General features: G+C 43.5%; 1 protein-coding gene across 12 annotated transcripts in view; it reads right to left on the bottom strand.

Annotated features, from left to right (window-relative positions):
* Positions 1-12,972, bottom strand: part of rbfox2 (RNA binding fox-1 homolog 2) — a 65,858-nt gene that overhangs the window by 38,980 nt on the left and 13,906 nt on the right. For 9 of the 12 annotated variants that reach the window (XM_055035508.1, XM_055035499.1, XM_055035504.1 and 6 more), the window contains exon 2: positions 11,632-11,682. The exons of 1 other annotated variant lie outside the window; for it this stretch is intronic. In XM_055035508.1, the coding sequence (XP_054891483.1) occupies positions 11,632-11,682 (51 nt within the window). Of the gene's footprint in view, positions 1-3,920; positions 4,071-5,611; positions 7,456-11,631; positions 11,683-12,972 lie in introns of those variants that run through there. 2 more of the 12 variants (XM_055035507.1, XM_055035509.1) reach the window with 2 other exon arrangements.

Here is a 12,972-nt window from a genome sequence, read left to right as displayed (position 1 = left end):
CCTCCGTGTTCCACATCAACGCGCGGTGCGAGGCGAGGTGACACGTGGAGGGACTTTCACACTTCACCTCCGACTGCACACAGTCGGAGGTGAGGTTAAGCCAGAGGTGGAGAGGTTTCACACACTACATTAGGCCAGCGGTGCAGACAGCTCTGCTTTAACTGGGACTTCCAGGGTCAGGCGGTACGAATACCATTAATCTCATCCTGTGACTCTGTCCGGTGTGGTAGGTAGATGATTTGGCTCGGCATTAAGTGCTCCTGATTAAATCTCTGACTAAACTGATTTGTCACTTTGACAAATGTGCAGAACAGCTGGCTCAGAAATCTAAATTTCCATGAGAGGGGTTATATTTCTTTATGTATTTTCTCATTTTCAAAAAGAAAAAGGCATGAGCTCAGAATGGAGGTATTTGGTCTACTTGTGATTTCTTCTTTTTTTTTTTTTTTAAAGCTCGGCACGTCCACGTTTAGATGGTCGCTGCCAATATATGGACATCCAGGGTCAGCCTTCAGAGCGGTGCTGTCTAATTCATGTGCTACCTGCAGTTTGTGTTTGCTGGCATCAGCCTGATATGTGCCGACAGCGGGGCAGGTAACCATTACAGCCCAGCAGGGACGGACGGCAGCACAAAGTTACATCCGCCGGTCTGATGAGACCAGAGAATGGCCGTGCATCCTTCATGTGAAGGATGCACATGACACAAAAGATAAATATGTGTGTGGAAGATACTTTCACAGCGGTCGGGCTTGAAATGTCTGAATGTTGTGTCACTTCAGTGTCAATTAGGAAAGACCAGCACAATGTTTTCAATATTTGCCAAAAGAAAGGAAGACACATGATTTTTAACCTGTTCCACAAATAAATCAATACAAAATAAATCCGGTGTGAATTTAAATGAACTCCTGGTTAATATTAATTAGTCAAAAGTTAATGTAACTTATATTCATTCTTACGTCTGAGAAGAAAGATGGAGAGAGCGAAAGAAAGAAGACAGAAAAAGAGAACGAAAGGAAGAAAAAGAGAGGGAGAGAGGATGGAAAGAGCACAGGAAGAAAAAAAGGTGGGACAGATGGACAGACGAATGGGTGGATGATAATGGAAGGAAAACAATGAATAAATTAAAGGACAGATTGACGACAAAGAAATTATGCATAAACACCACTGACGGACAGTAGGACAGACAGACAGAAGGATGGATGATGGATAAAGGGATAGATGTGTAGATGAACTGATGACAAACAGAAGTATGAATAGATACAAAAATGGCCGAATGGACAATCCTTGGACAATGCAATGAATTGGGAACAAAGTCTGGAAAGAAATATCATTTCACTCTCTGTCATCTTTGCATACTAATGCAGACAGGGAAAATACTTTTTCCAGACAAAGCAGGATACCAGAGTGAAGTCTGAAGGCTTCAACCTTTCTCATAAAAAGCAGTGAATCATGAAATGTTCTTTTATTTATTTATATTATTTATTTATTTATTTTATTAACGCAACTGGTAAAACTGCGACTTCAATCTTCCGCAGATAAGATTACTTCACGGTTACTTCTGTTCTCTAAATAACTCTGGTCGTCTCCAAACCTTCTGGAGACGAGCTGCCAAAAATAGAGGGAGAAAATTTGCAGAGAAGCGGCGTGGCTGGTGGAGTGTCACCTTCACAGTGCATTCCCACGCGGAGCTACCCACTCTACCCCTCATTATGAGGGCCATCCTCCATTTGCCGTCATTCTCGTCGGAGATGAATAATGTGTTTAGCTTAAAGCTGCACATGCTCGCAGGGATGTCGAAAAAACAAAACTGGAGAAACAAACAAGGGCAAAAGAAAATAGAGAGAAGAAAACTCTTCTGCAAGAGAGGCGTTTAAATTGCGAGGATAGACCAGTATCCTCGCAATTAGGATAGAGCGAGGATATCCTAATTCCTCGCATTAGTGTGCTGATGAATGTATAAAAATGCATCAGTGGTGTGTAAGGATGAAGAGGTGCTTGTTCAATACTTATGCAACACTCTATGTTTAGTATAGCTTTACAACTGAACGTCGACCTCCAACTGCAGGATCGCTGTGGAGCCGACGAGGCACTCGAGTCTGAACAAAAGTTCCAACAAAAACACACGCCGGCTCACACCGACTGACGTGATGTCAAGATTCAAATCCTTTTCCTGTCAGCTAATGCAACACAGCTGGGGTACACGAGCGACACCGCCACCCTTTGGTGTGGAAGCTGTTACTGTAGGAGCATTCACTGTCAACGGGACTTAGGAATGTCGGCAGGCTTTAGAAACCCTTAAGATTTAAGGTATGATCCAAAGTCCGCGAGGTACATCGATGTTTCCGGGTCACAAAAGCATTATTTGTGGGAAAATTAAAGTTTGTTACGTTTGGGTACGCAGATTAAGGTTCCACAAATCACAACTTGAGTTGTAAAGAAACTGTAATCAGTTTTAACTTTTGGTTTGTGTCATGGGTTTATGCTACATGTGTAACTCTAAGATGGTCCTGAAGTCTAAACAACAACTTGAATATGCGCCCTGGTTGTGGTTTTACTAATGAGTGAAAGATTTCATCAATTTTAAATGGTTTTTAATATTGAATAATGGTGCAGTTTTCTGATCTGTCACCCAGCTTTCAAAGTCTGCCGATTACGATCCCGGCCGATAAAGAGTTATTTTGTCTTAAATGTCGCTAAATATAGTGACAAAGTCATGAAGTTGGCAACATTTGGGGGATTTTTGTTAAATGCACATGTGCAGACCCGACCTGGTCTGTAGACCCCTGGATAAGATTGGTCACTTATTCAAATATCTGAAGATTGCAACCCCCTAAAAATAAAGGAAATTAAGTGATAATATCAAATAATCCAGAAGAAGATTGATTGGTGTACACATTTTTAGATTCTGGACTAAAGATGATCAAATACAACATAGACATACGCCAAACTGTGAAATAATCCTGCAGCTATTGTTGCTGGGAAGCTCAAAAGCAGACATCGACTTCAGCTCCGTTGGCATGTAAACTATCATCACAATAAGAGTCTCAATCACGCAGTTAAGCCAACAATTATTCATATTACCGGCTGATTTAGAACAAGCTTTTTTTCCGTTTCAACTTGGGCTTTGAAAAGTTTATTTTTGTTAAAGAAATTCTCTAGCCAGGATTGGCTGGGTCACTTCAATATGTTACAACAACTTCCATCGGATGAAATGTGTCGGTAATATTAAAAGATTACGTCAGACTTAGACTTTGCCAGGGTTACAGCATGAGTGGTTTTGGGTTTAACTGTCAAGCCAGTACATTTCCCTCTGGGTTTCTAGATAGCTGCTTGCCTTTCCCTCACTAGAGGAAGACACAAGTTGACAGCTCCAAGACAACACTTTGGGAAACAACTTTAAGATTGGAGAAAAATATCCTGGTGCTTTCACATGGCTAGATCTTGTCACAGCCTTAGCAAAACTCTTGTTTCACCAGCTCGCACGCAGTGTGACGTTTCTTTCTGTAGATTGAATTATTAATGACCAATGAGGGCAGGAAAGGCACAAAAAAGAGGAATCAGCTACTTTCCTGTAGCTGATTTGGCTGAAAATCGGGCTTAAATCAAAGATCGGTGTAAATGTTAGGGTAAAGTTCTTTAATAGTGGTTTTTCTGTGCACAGAAACAGCGCGCCTCAGTACCTGCCTCTCTCGATCCAGTGGACAGATGAAGTTTAAGCTGGTCGGACAGCTTGGATGACGACGGTAAAAAAAAAGAAAAATGCTGGACAAAACCTTCGCCTCTCCCCGACATGATGTGGCGCACACAAACACGAGCGTGCAAAACACAACGTGACACTGTGTGCAGTCAGCACAGAGAAAGCCTGCAGTACCCAAATGTAAACGTGCGTGTCAACACATGCGGTTTTCAGCTGTCGCTACCTCACGTCTGTGCGCATTCCCCTCTTCTACCATCTCCATGCGATCCCAACAGCCGCCCGCCCTCGGGCCCAGAGGAAACCACGAGTGGAGAGCGGGACGTGCTACAACAGGGCCAGAACACAGCTCTCATCCTCAGGCTGTCTCTCAGCTAAAGTAGCACAGACACACCCACCATATGCTGAGAACACCCCCAGTACGCAACATCGACTGCATTACAATCTGGTATTTTGAGTCGGTTTCAGTGCAATACAGTGTTTTTACCCCTGGCAGCTCAATGCAGATATGCAGTTCTTGCCCTCGTTTCGCCTCCACTGCAGTGACCCAGCACAAAAATGATTTATATTACAATAAAACCAGAAAAGACCAAACAAAAACAAGAACTTGGAACGCGTAATGAACAGGACGTGGGCAATTTTCACCTTGCTGAGAGGTGACACTCAAAAGTCCAATATTTTTCCAGTCACTGAATGCACCACACCAGCTGCTCGCATCACTCTTTAAGGTGGGACGCCATTTCTCAGGCAAGACGACTTCTTTTAAAATACGTTCTGGGGCCCTCAAAGCAGACAGCAAGAAACTTTATGTCTCAACATGCTACGACATGTTGGGGGTTCACTCTGGTTTTCAAGAGAATGAGAAAGATTGTGAGCAGCTCATAGGAAATCTGACTTAACTACAAAGCTGGTCAGTTTTATCCTTTTGATGCATCACAGAAGATGCTAGATTTGTTGTTTTTTGCATTACATACACAGAACACAGCTTCTTAATTTTAGCTAGCTATACTATGTCTGCCAACCGTGCTAATGGCTAAAATAAGTTGCTACAAACACGGTTAAGAAGATGTTTTAGCAATGCTAGGTGCAGTGCTACATGACATTGGCATTGGCAAAGCAGCCAATTCAGGAGTGTCGTTCAGTTTCCTTGGAGCTGATTAGCTGTATCTCCAAGAGCAGAGAAAGAAAGACTATATGTGGTAGCTTCTATGTTAGTGCTAAGATGGTTTCCACTCTGTGTGTTTAAAGTATATTTGGTGTTTTAAGAATTCAAATAAACATTTCTAAGTGTCTTTAGATGGAGGTTGTAAGTATTTTCAGAGTTAAGCTAATGGTCCTTGATCCTTGGGATCCACTGTGACCATTAATTCATTATTCTAAAGGTAAATTAGTCGCTGCTTTACTGTGACAAAGCATTCCAACATAAACGACCACTCAGCAAGAAAGCTATAAAAACATTTTGTTCCATTCAGATTTCTGCCAAAGTGATAGTTCTTAAAGAGAAATCTTAAACAGTTAAAACCTTCATAGGCAGGTCAATGCTTTACAAAAAAAAGTGTCACAAATTGGCTGCAAAATTCTGAACACTGCATCCTGAACTATAGCAAAACAAGCAAAGCAATCAGCAATAATCGGTTGCAGGGTGTTATACAAGGAGAGAACAGCAGAGCTGCAGGGACAAGCCCTGCTGTTGGTCTGAAACTCTGCCAACTATCTGACAGAGGCCTCACCTGGGCCAAGACACAGCAAAGCAGAGCGGGGCAGTACCATAAACAGTATAGCCAATTAGCTCAACACGAAGCCAAACCAAACTCAAGAGGAAATAACCGTTAGTGTCTCTGCCGCTCAGCCTTGCATCGACGGACACGTGCGCGAGGTAGTTTACAAAAACATGCTCTGCCGAAGGAGTGAACTTACCGGGAGCAGAGCTGGGTAGTACAGCCCCATCATCGTCTGATCTACAGGAACAACCGCTGACCAGTTCTCCACTATCCCGGCGCTTCCTCCCTCTCCTTCCCTTTGTGTCTCTTCTCCTCCTCCTCGTATTCCTCCACCTCTCCTGCGCCTGTGCCCCAGGACCATGAGCTGAAGATGGCTTCAGTCCACGTCTGTCTCACACGTTTAAATTCTCCCTAGTTCACTCTCCACCTCCCCTGCTCCCCCTTCGTCTTAAACCGGCGTCCCTTCTTCCCACTTCTCCGGCGCGCAAGCTCCGTCTGCCTGTCACTCTCAACCTCTCTTCTCCTCGTCTCGGCGGCCCGGCCGCTCTGATCCCCCTTGGGCCTTTCCGTCTCTCTCCTCCTGCCAGCCTGAGTCTCTTCTCTCCTCCTCTCTCCCTCTCCTCTTCGCTCCGAGGCTGTCATTCACATGCTCGCGTTACACGTCTTGCTGCTTCCCCCTTTTGCCTCCCTCTTGTTCCCGCCCCTCTTTTTTAAAAACTTTCCCTCCCTTTCCGTCTCAGTGCCTCCTATCCATCAAAGCATCCATCCCTGCATGCAGCCACCTAAACCCCCCGTCTCCGGATGGAGTCAGAACGCTGTTGTTGGTGCCTCTTCAAGCCTCTGCGGGGAGAAGAAACGGGAAAGGAAGAAGATGTCTTCCATCCACGCAGTGGCTGCCTGAGAGAACGGAATGCGACCCCCACTGCATTGCAGCTTTTTTTTTTTTGATGATGATGATGATGATTTATTTATTGCATGGCAGGCTGTCAGCTGCAAAAAAGCAGTGGTAGGTAGGCCAGAAGAGTAGCTAAGCTGCGTGGGTAGGCTCCTAGATCACCCTCTCTCTTCCTCTCTCCTGCAGCTGTCCAACTGAGCTCCAATTCCAGAACCTGGAGCTTCCAAGCTGAACGTGAATCTGTATTTCGCTGCATTGCGCCTTTATTTCACCCCCTTCTGGCTCTGTTCAGCCACTTTCCAGCGCTGCATTGTTAGGAGGTGCTTAATTTGCAGAGATGGGAGTGCAGTTCCTTGCGCTGCACTTTCATATGGGAGGGACTGAATTCTGCGGAGAGAGAAAAAAGAAAAAGAAAAAAAAAGCCCTGATGCCAAGCATTCAGGCATCTGCTGAGTCTGGCTAGAAACTGAGTCCGGAGGGATGAAAGGGAAGGGAAAGATACGTGGCGCGTGAGATGTAGAGGGGTTAATTTTTATTTTTTAAAAGTTAGCTGGCCTAGAGTGAGGATCCAGTGGATGAGAGCGAGCGATAACGGGATAGGGAGATAAGTGGATAAAGGGCTGGGTGGAGAAAAAGAGCGAGGGATGACGAGATTAGGGCTGTAAGTGAGAAGGATGAGAGGATGAACGGGGGGATGATCCTGGGATTAAGTCCACAGGCTGGACGCAGCAATAAACACATGCGTACAGTGTACATACAGATGTGCTTTGATTGGATTCAGGCTGGTGCACCTTGGCTGGCAAAACAAAGGCTGCAACCACCAGCCAATCAGAGCGAAGAACGCAAACAGTTCCCCATTACGGCTTTGGACTTTGTCCAAATATTTCAGATTCTCAAACCAATTAGGCTAAAAAGACAAAAAGTTAGTAGACACAAGGTGAAATTTTCTGATTAAGATTTAATAAAGATAAGGGGAAACGAGTTATTTGGACCAACTTGGTTCTGTGTGTAGAAGGAAGTGTCCGGACATTGGTGTGAGACCTTAGGCTAAAGCAGACTTGGGTTATGCAGTCAGACAACGATCAAAAAGCACACCTCAGAGTCAACTTCAAGAAAAACAAAACAAAGGTTTCTATGTGCCCCAGTCAAAGTCCGAGCTTAAATAAGAGCGAGACACTGTGATATGACCTTAAACCGACTTTGAAAATCCTCCAATACGGTTGGCATAAAATAATTCAGCAAAGAAAAGAGGGCCCAAATTCCTCCACAGTGCAAGTTACTACAAACATTTGAAAGCAGTTGCTTTTGCAACAGAAGCACAACCAGCTATCAGGTTCAGGGAGTATTTGTTTTATTATTACTCTTTTTAGCATTGGATCAGGTGAGTCTGGATAGTTTTGGTCCATTGAAAGCAGCCTTTTTTTAATGTATGCAGATTATCTTTAAAATTTGTCTTACAGGTGTCTAAAGCGAAAAATAGGGATTCGTGATGTAGCTGGACATTGGTGGAACAGTACGTTTTTGTTTGTTTTTTTACGTAGAGGTATTGGTCTGGTAAGTAAAAGTTGGTCGATATTAATAACTGATGTTTATTTCCGTTTTGTTACCGTTTAGGTCATGTGATAGTGATGCATCATGGGATAGCGGGGTGTTTAACTGAAGCTGAGAAGTGTGATTGTTTCCTCAGGGTAGGGAGATGTGTGTATATCAGCACATATTGGTTATCGACGGCAATACTAACATCGGGTATCGGCCAAGATTTTCACATCAAAACAAATCTCGAAGGGGGAAAATTTTGTGCACATAAACCTTACGACGTTGACCATTCTGGGGTCAAATCAACATACTTTTTGAAGCACTGCAACAGTAATGACTTCAAATCATAAAACATTGCAATGAGCCGCCTAAGTGAATGCATAACACGCAGAGAGGCAAGCAGCAGGGACCCACAGAAGCTTGTCACCGTTTAACACTGTGATATTGACACAGGCAGACCTGCAGGCAGTTCAAACAAGCATACATATTATAGGACAGGAGCTCGACGAAGACAAATGTACTGCCGCCGCCGCGCAAGAGGCCCAATCTTCCCAAGCTAGGCTCGGCTAACTCCATTTGCATGATAACCGGCAGCCAGCGTGCTCGGGGGTAGAATATATTAACAGGAGTTCCTTTCTAAATCATTTATAGCGCAATTCCAGAAGTGTGCGTTGGTTCTCAATGTTAAATGTGTCTAACGGAGTTCTGCATGCGCCTCGGATCGGCCGGGCTCGTCAGGCTGGGTGCTCGTTTCTTTAAGCAGATGAAGCTCCAGGTGCTTTGTTGGTGCGTTTTTAGCACTTTGCAACAAACCAAAAATGTGCTTTTGAGGTTTTATGTGACCAACATAATGTGTTTAATTATGAAGTGGAGGGAGAATGAGTCATGGTTTTTAAGGGTTTTTGGCAAAAAAATAAATAAAAGTCTGGAAAAATGTGGTGTGTGTTTTTATTCTGTGCCCTTCTGAGCTTGGACTTTGCAGAGCCTCGTTTTGAATCTGAAAGTCTCCTGGGGTTTGGCTCGATTAGATTGACACGTCTTTAGGTCAATTTGCAACTTTTTGGTTTTGGTCCAAGTCTGAATCAGTCAGACTTTTTGAAGGTTGTGACAAAAGTCGACTGGTTTCTTGCCAAATAGTGAGGTAAATGTGTTTACCTACATATTTTTATCTAATTATCTAAAGTTGCTACATTAAACACCGCAAGCACTTGCAAATGCAATTTTGTTAGCATATCGTCTCTCTCTCCCCTTTAATTAATGCATAATAAGCAGGTATTAATGATTTATAAAGTATTCATAGATCAATTCTCTATATACCAAGTATCAGCCATCTGCATGGCGAGTCTTTTTGTAAAGCGGTACCGTCTCATTTGCATTCCTATCAATTCTGAAAAAAAGCATTCCCACAGCCTGATGCTGCCACCACCATATTTGAGCAAAGGGATGGCGAGTTCATGCCACTGGTTGGACTTTATTTTATTTAGGGGAGTCAGCGTTAAGGAATTTTATTTCTAAACAATAAAAACCCACATTTTGGTTATAAAGTGACACAATATCAAAAGATTGAACAGCTTTGTAAAGCTCTACTTTAAATAACTCGCTTCTGTGTCTCTTCCAGCTCTGTCTCGTCGCCGTCCTTTTGTTCTCAACGCAACGTCAACTGAGCGTCCAACTAAAAATAACTGAACTGTTGGTCAGCGGGGAGAGGAACAAGGAATCTAAATAAAAATCAGCTTCTAAACCTCATGCTCCGACGCATTTTAGAACTGTATTTCTAAAAACAAAAATGAAAAGAAGAGGAAAAGAGAAGAGGATACTAAAGACAGAGCTGAGGTTTGGGAGGATCTTCCATCTTGTGTGGAGAAGGGGGATGTGGGGGGTGAGGGGGAGACGTACAGGCACACAGACCAATATCCCCCTCCTGTGGCACTGCCAGAGAGCTGCACATCCCAAACACAGACTGCAGACACACACACACAGACATGAGCACAAATACTCACATATTGCAGCACTCAAAACCACATTAGAATACCTAAACACACACACACACACACGCATCAGAGTCCTGAGACGGTTTGAGCCGCTGAGTGTGTGCTGCTGCTGGAAGGCAGATAACAAAATACTCGACTCCTCTTCCTCTCCTCTGCACACATAAGGCAGTGATTACCGAGAGCAATGCGCGTGGAGAGAAACAGAGAGGAAAAAAAACGAGTGAGAGGATGAGAGAGGAGCCGAGGAGTGAAAGGACGGGAACATCCGTGTGAAAAGCCCCCACCCCCGCCGCCTCCACCAGCACGAGTACGGAGCGCGGCTCCGAGCCGGCGATGGGATAATTTCACCCCACTTTCCAAGGTTCGAGTGTTTGAAAGGGAAGCTTAGTCATAAGCTGCTCCGCTTTCCATTCAGAGTTCGATGCTGGTTCCTAGTCGCAAACACCGTCGACGTAACGAGGCGCGTCTCCGATCTGGCAGGCGGGACAAACGAGGCGGGACGGCAGGGAGGAACGAAGACGTTTACTGATTTTCCAAAATGAAATTACTGAGTGAAATAAGACAAGGATAAGAGGCCAAAGTATTTTTTACACAGGACTTTAAACATGTGCTTTGTGAAAGTTTTAGATGTTAAAACTGACTATATGATTATGTAGAAATAAGATGAGGAAATAAAACATCCAGTTCATGATTTTATACATTTCCTGGAGACTTACAAACGTGTGGCTCAAGATCCGAAATCAAAATTTTCTGCTACAGAACAAAATTTATGTTTCCAGTAGTTATGGCAATTTGTAGTAAGAAAGTAGCACCAGATCATCACACCACCATGTTTGCCTGTCAATATGGGGATTTTTTGCTATTAGATTTACATCAAATATAACAGGATAAACACCTTCCTTGCAGTCTAGGGAATATTTTCCACAAAGAGCTTTTTAATGGCGGCTTGAATAAAATTTACGACCAAAAAAATATAAATACAGGAGGATGATTGGGGGATCCCGCTGTATGACAATCAATCGTAGCAAAAACGGCGACGTTTCTGGGGTCTGATTGTAGCGGCGTCTGATTGTAGCGGCGTCGTGCTTCCCGAACTGCATACGACTCGCTACAGTCTTAAATCCCAAAGAGCCTGGTTTTATTTATTCTTTTTATTTTTCTGCACAAAATGCACTTCGCTTCGTGCGAGTTGTCAACTGAAGTGGCAGCAGCGAAACCGAACGTCATCCAGCCAATAGACGATCAATTTGGGCTTATTCGTGGTAGATGGAAAAAAAACCTAGCAAGGGTAAATTGTCTGACAAAGTCCCACGAGAGAAAATAAACTACAAGATTAAATAATCCCGCTGCGACAAAATTTACAATCAGTCATCAACTTAGATTTTTTTAAATAAATTTTACGGGGCTTCATTTTAGCAAACAAATGTAATGTTGCTCTCCAGGTTGGGCCCTTTTTTTTATCCAATAATAGAATTCGTTTGATGATCTGAGCTGGGGGAAAAAAAAACAAAAACTGAATAAATCTGTTAACATACAAATACTTTTTTTTTTTTTTATAGTACCCCCCGAGTATAAACAGAGATGCACACATTTTTTCCAGCAACCTCGAGCATCCAATGACGAAGCAGTAAAAGCAAAACTGCAGTAGACGTGACGTCTGTTCTGCCTTTTTTTTTTTTTTCTTTTTCACAGCTTTCAAAGCAGCCGGATGATGAAACCGACAGCGCTCGACTGAGTCAAGGATTCTCGAAGTTTATTGTTGCTGAGATTTGCAAGCAAATAATCATCTCTTACCTGACTGTGAGGTGCGTATCCATGGAAACCGGGGTTTAAAGGCTCATTGTTCTGAAAAGAGACAACAGGAGGGATGAGAGCGGCGTTAAGTTGCTAGGCTTCTGCAAATGAGTGGAAAGCAGCGCGATGGAGCAAAACTTGAAATGTTCGCAAAAAATATATCTTTACCTGCACATTGTCCCATTTTTTTGGAGTAATCAACAACGGTCAGGGGAAATTCTGGCTCAATATTTGACCAGTTTTAATGAGGTCACCCAATTCTGATAAACAGAGTCCTTTAAAGTCAACAATTAAATAAACTATGCAGAGAAACAAACAAAAACGCTTAAACTCCAATTTCAAACAGCATCTTTCAATAAGGCCTTTCAATTCTAAATGATTCCAAACACACAACTATTCTGGTTTTGAAATGGGTAAACATCAAGTTTAAGGAAACTGATACATTTAAAAGCTAGCTAGCTTGCCTTCAATTGGTCAGCTAGGTAGAGAGAAGTTTGCGGTTTCCCTGCAACTGGCTGAAGGACATTCGTCCAAATGTTTCTGGAGGTCTATGCTTATGTTTGAGTGTGTATGCATTACTTTAGGAATAAATTGAAAAGTGTGCACCTTGTTCTTATTTTTAGTAAACATCAAGCTTGGCCGCTGTGAAATTATTCCACCCTAAAAAGGAACAAGAGGTTCTTTAAAACACTAAAAATTTATGTTAAGCACCATTCACACCCAAACTGAGTATCCAGCTCTGTACAGCAAGTCAACTTTCCCAAGAACCGTGATCCAGCCGATCCAACCAATCAGAAGCCACCGGCAGCGCTGGGTTCCCCGAAGACCCCCACACCCCGACTCAGAAACCCACTGTTGTGGTTAATTGCTCTATAATTACTTTTAATTAGATTATTTCTGTCTCTCTTGCTCTTTTTATTTTCCTACTCCGTGCCGTTTCTGACTCGGCCAGAGGATCCATTGTTTGCCTTGGCGCTACAGTCGGTTCGTTGGGGTCGGGGGTTTGGGTCTGGAACAATGGGGAAAGTTAACTAAATGATGATATTTTGACAGCGGTGAGAAGGAGAGGGAGGGTGAGAGAGAGATGACTCTGGGCCTACTGGTGCGTCTTGCAGAGAAAACACGACCGCCTGGTGAGTTTCATGTCTCTGCGCTCGCAGAGGAGCCGAGGCGCGAGTCTGGCTGAGCAAAGAGGAGGAGGGTGAGAGGGGAAGGCCTGGAAGGGTAACAGAAAGAAACACGGAACGTGTCTGAGAATAACTACACACCCCAGCGTTGGGTAAATTTAATCAGGAAATATTTGAAATCCATGAGCTTGCAGGCTGCGCTAACCAAAAAAAA

Source organism: Poeciliopsis prolifica, unplaced genomic scaffold, assembly GCF_027474105.1.
Source record: "Poeciliopsis prolifica strain line A6 unplaced genomic scaffold, Auburn_PproV2 SCAFFOLD010, whole genome shotgun sequence".
NCBI classification, from domain to species: Eukaryota; Metazoa; Chordata; class Actinopteri; order Cyprinodontiformes; family Poeciliidae; genus Poeciliopsis; species Poeciliopsis prolifica.
The sequence above is the reverse complement of the archived record's forward strand: the minus strand, read 5'-3'. Positions and strand labels throughout refer to the sequence as shown.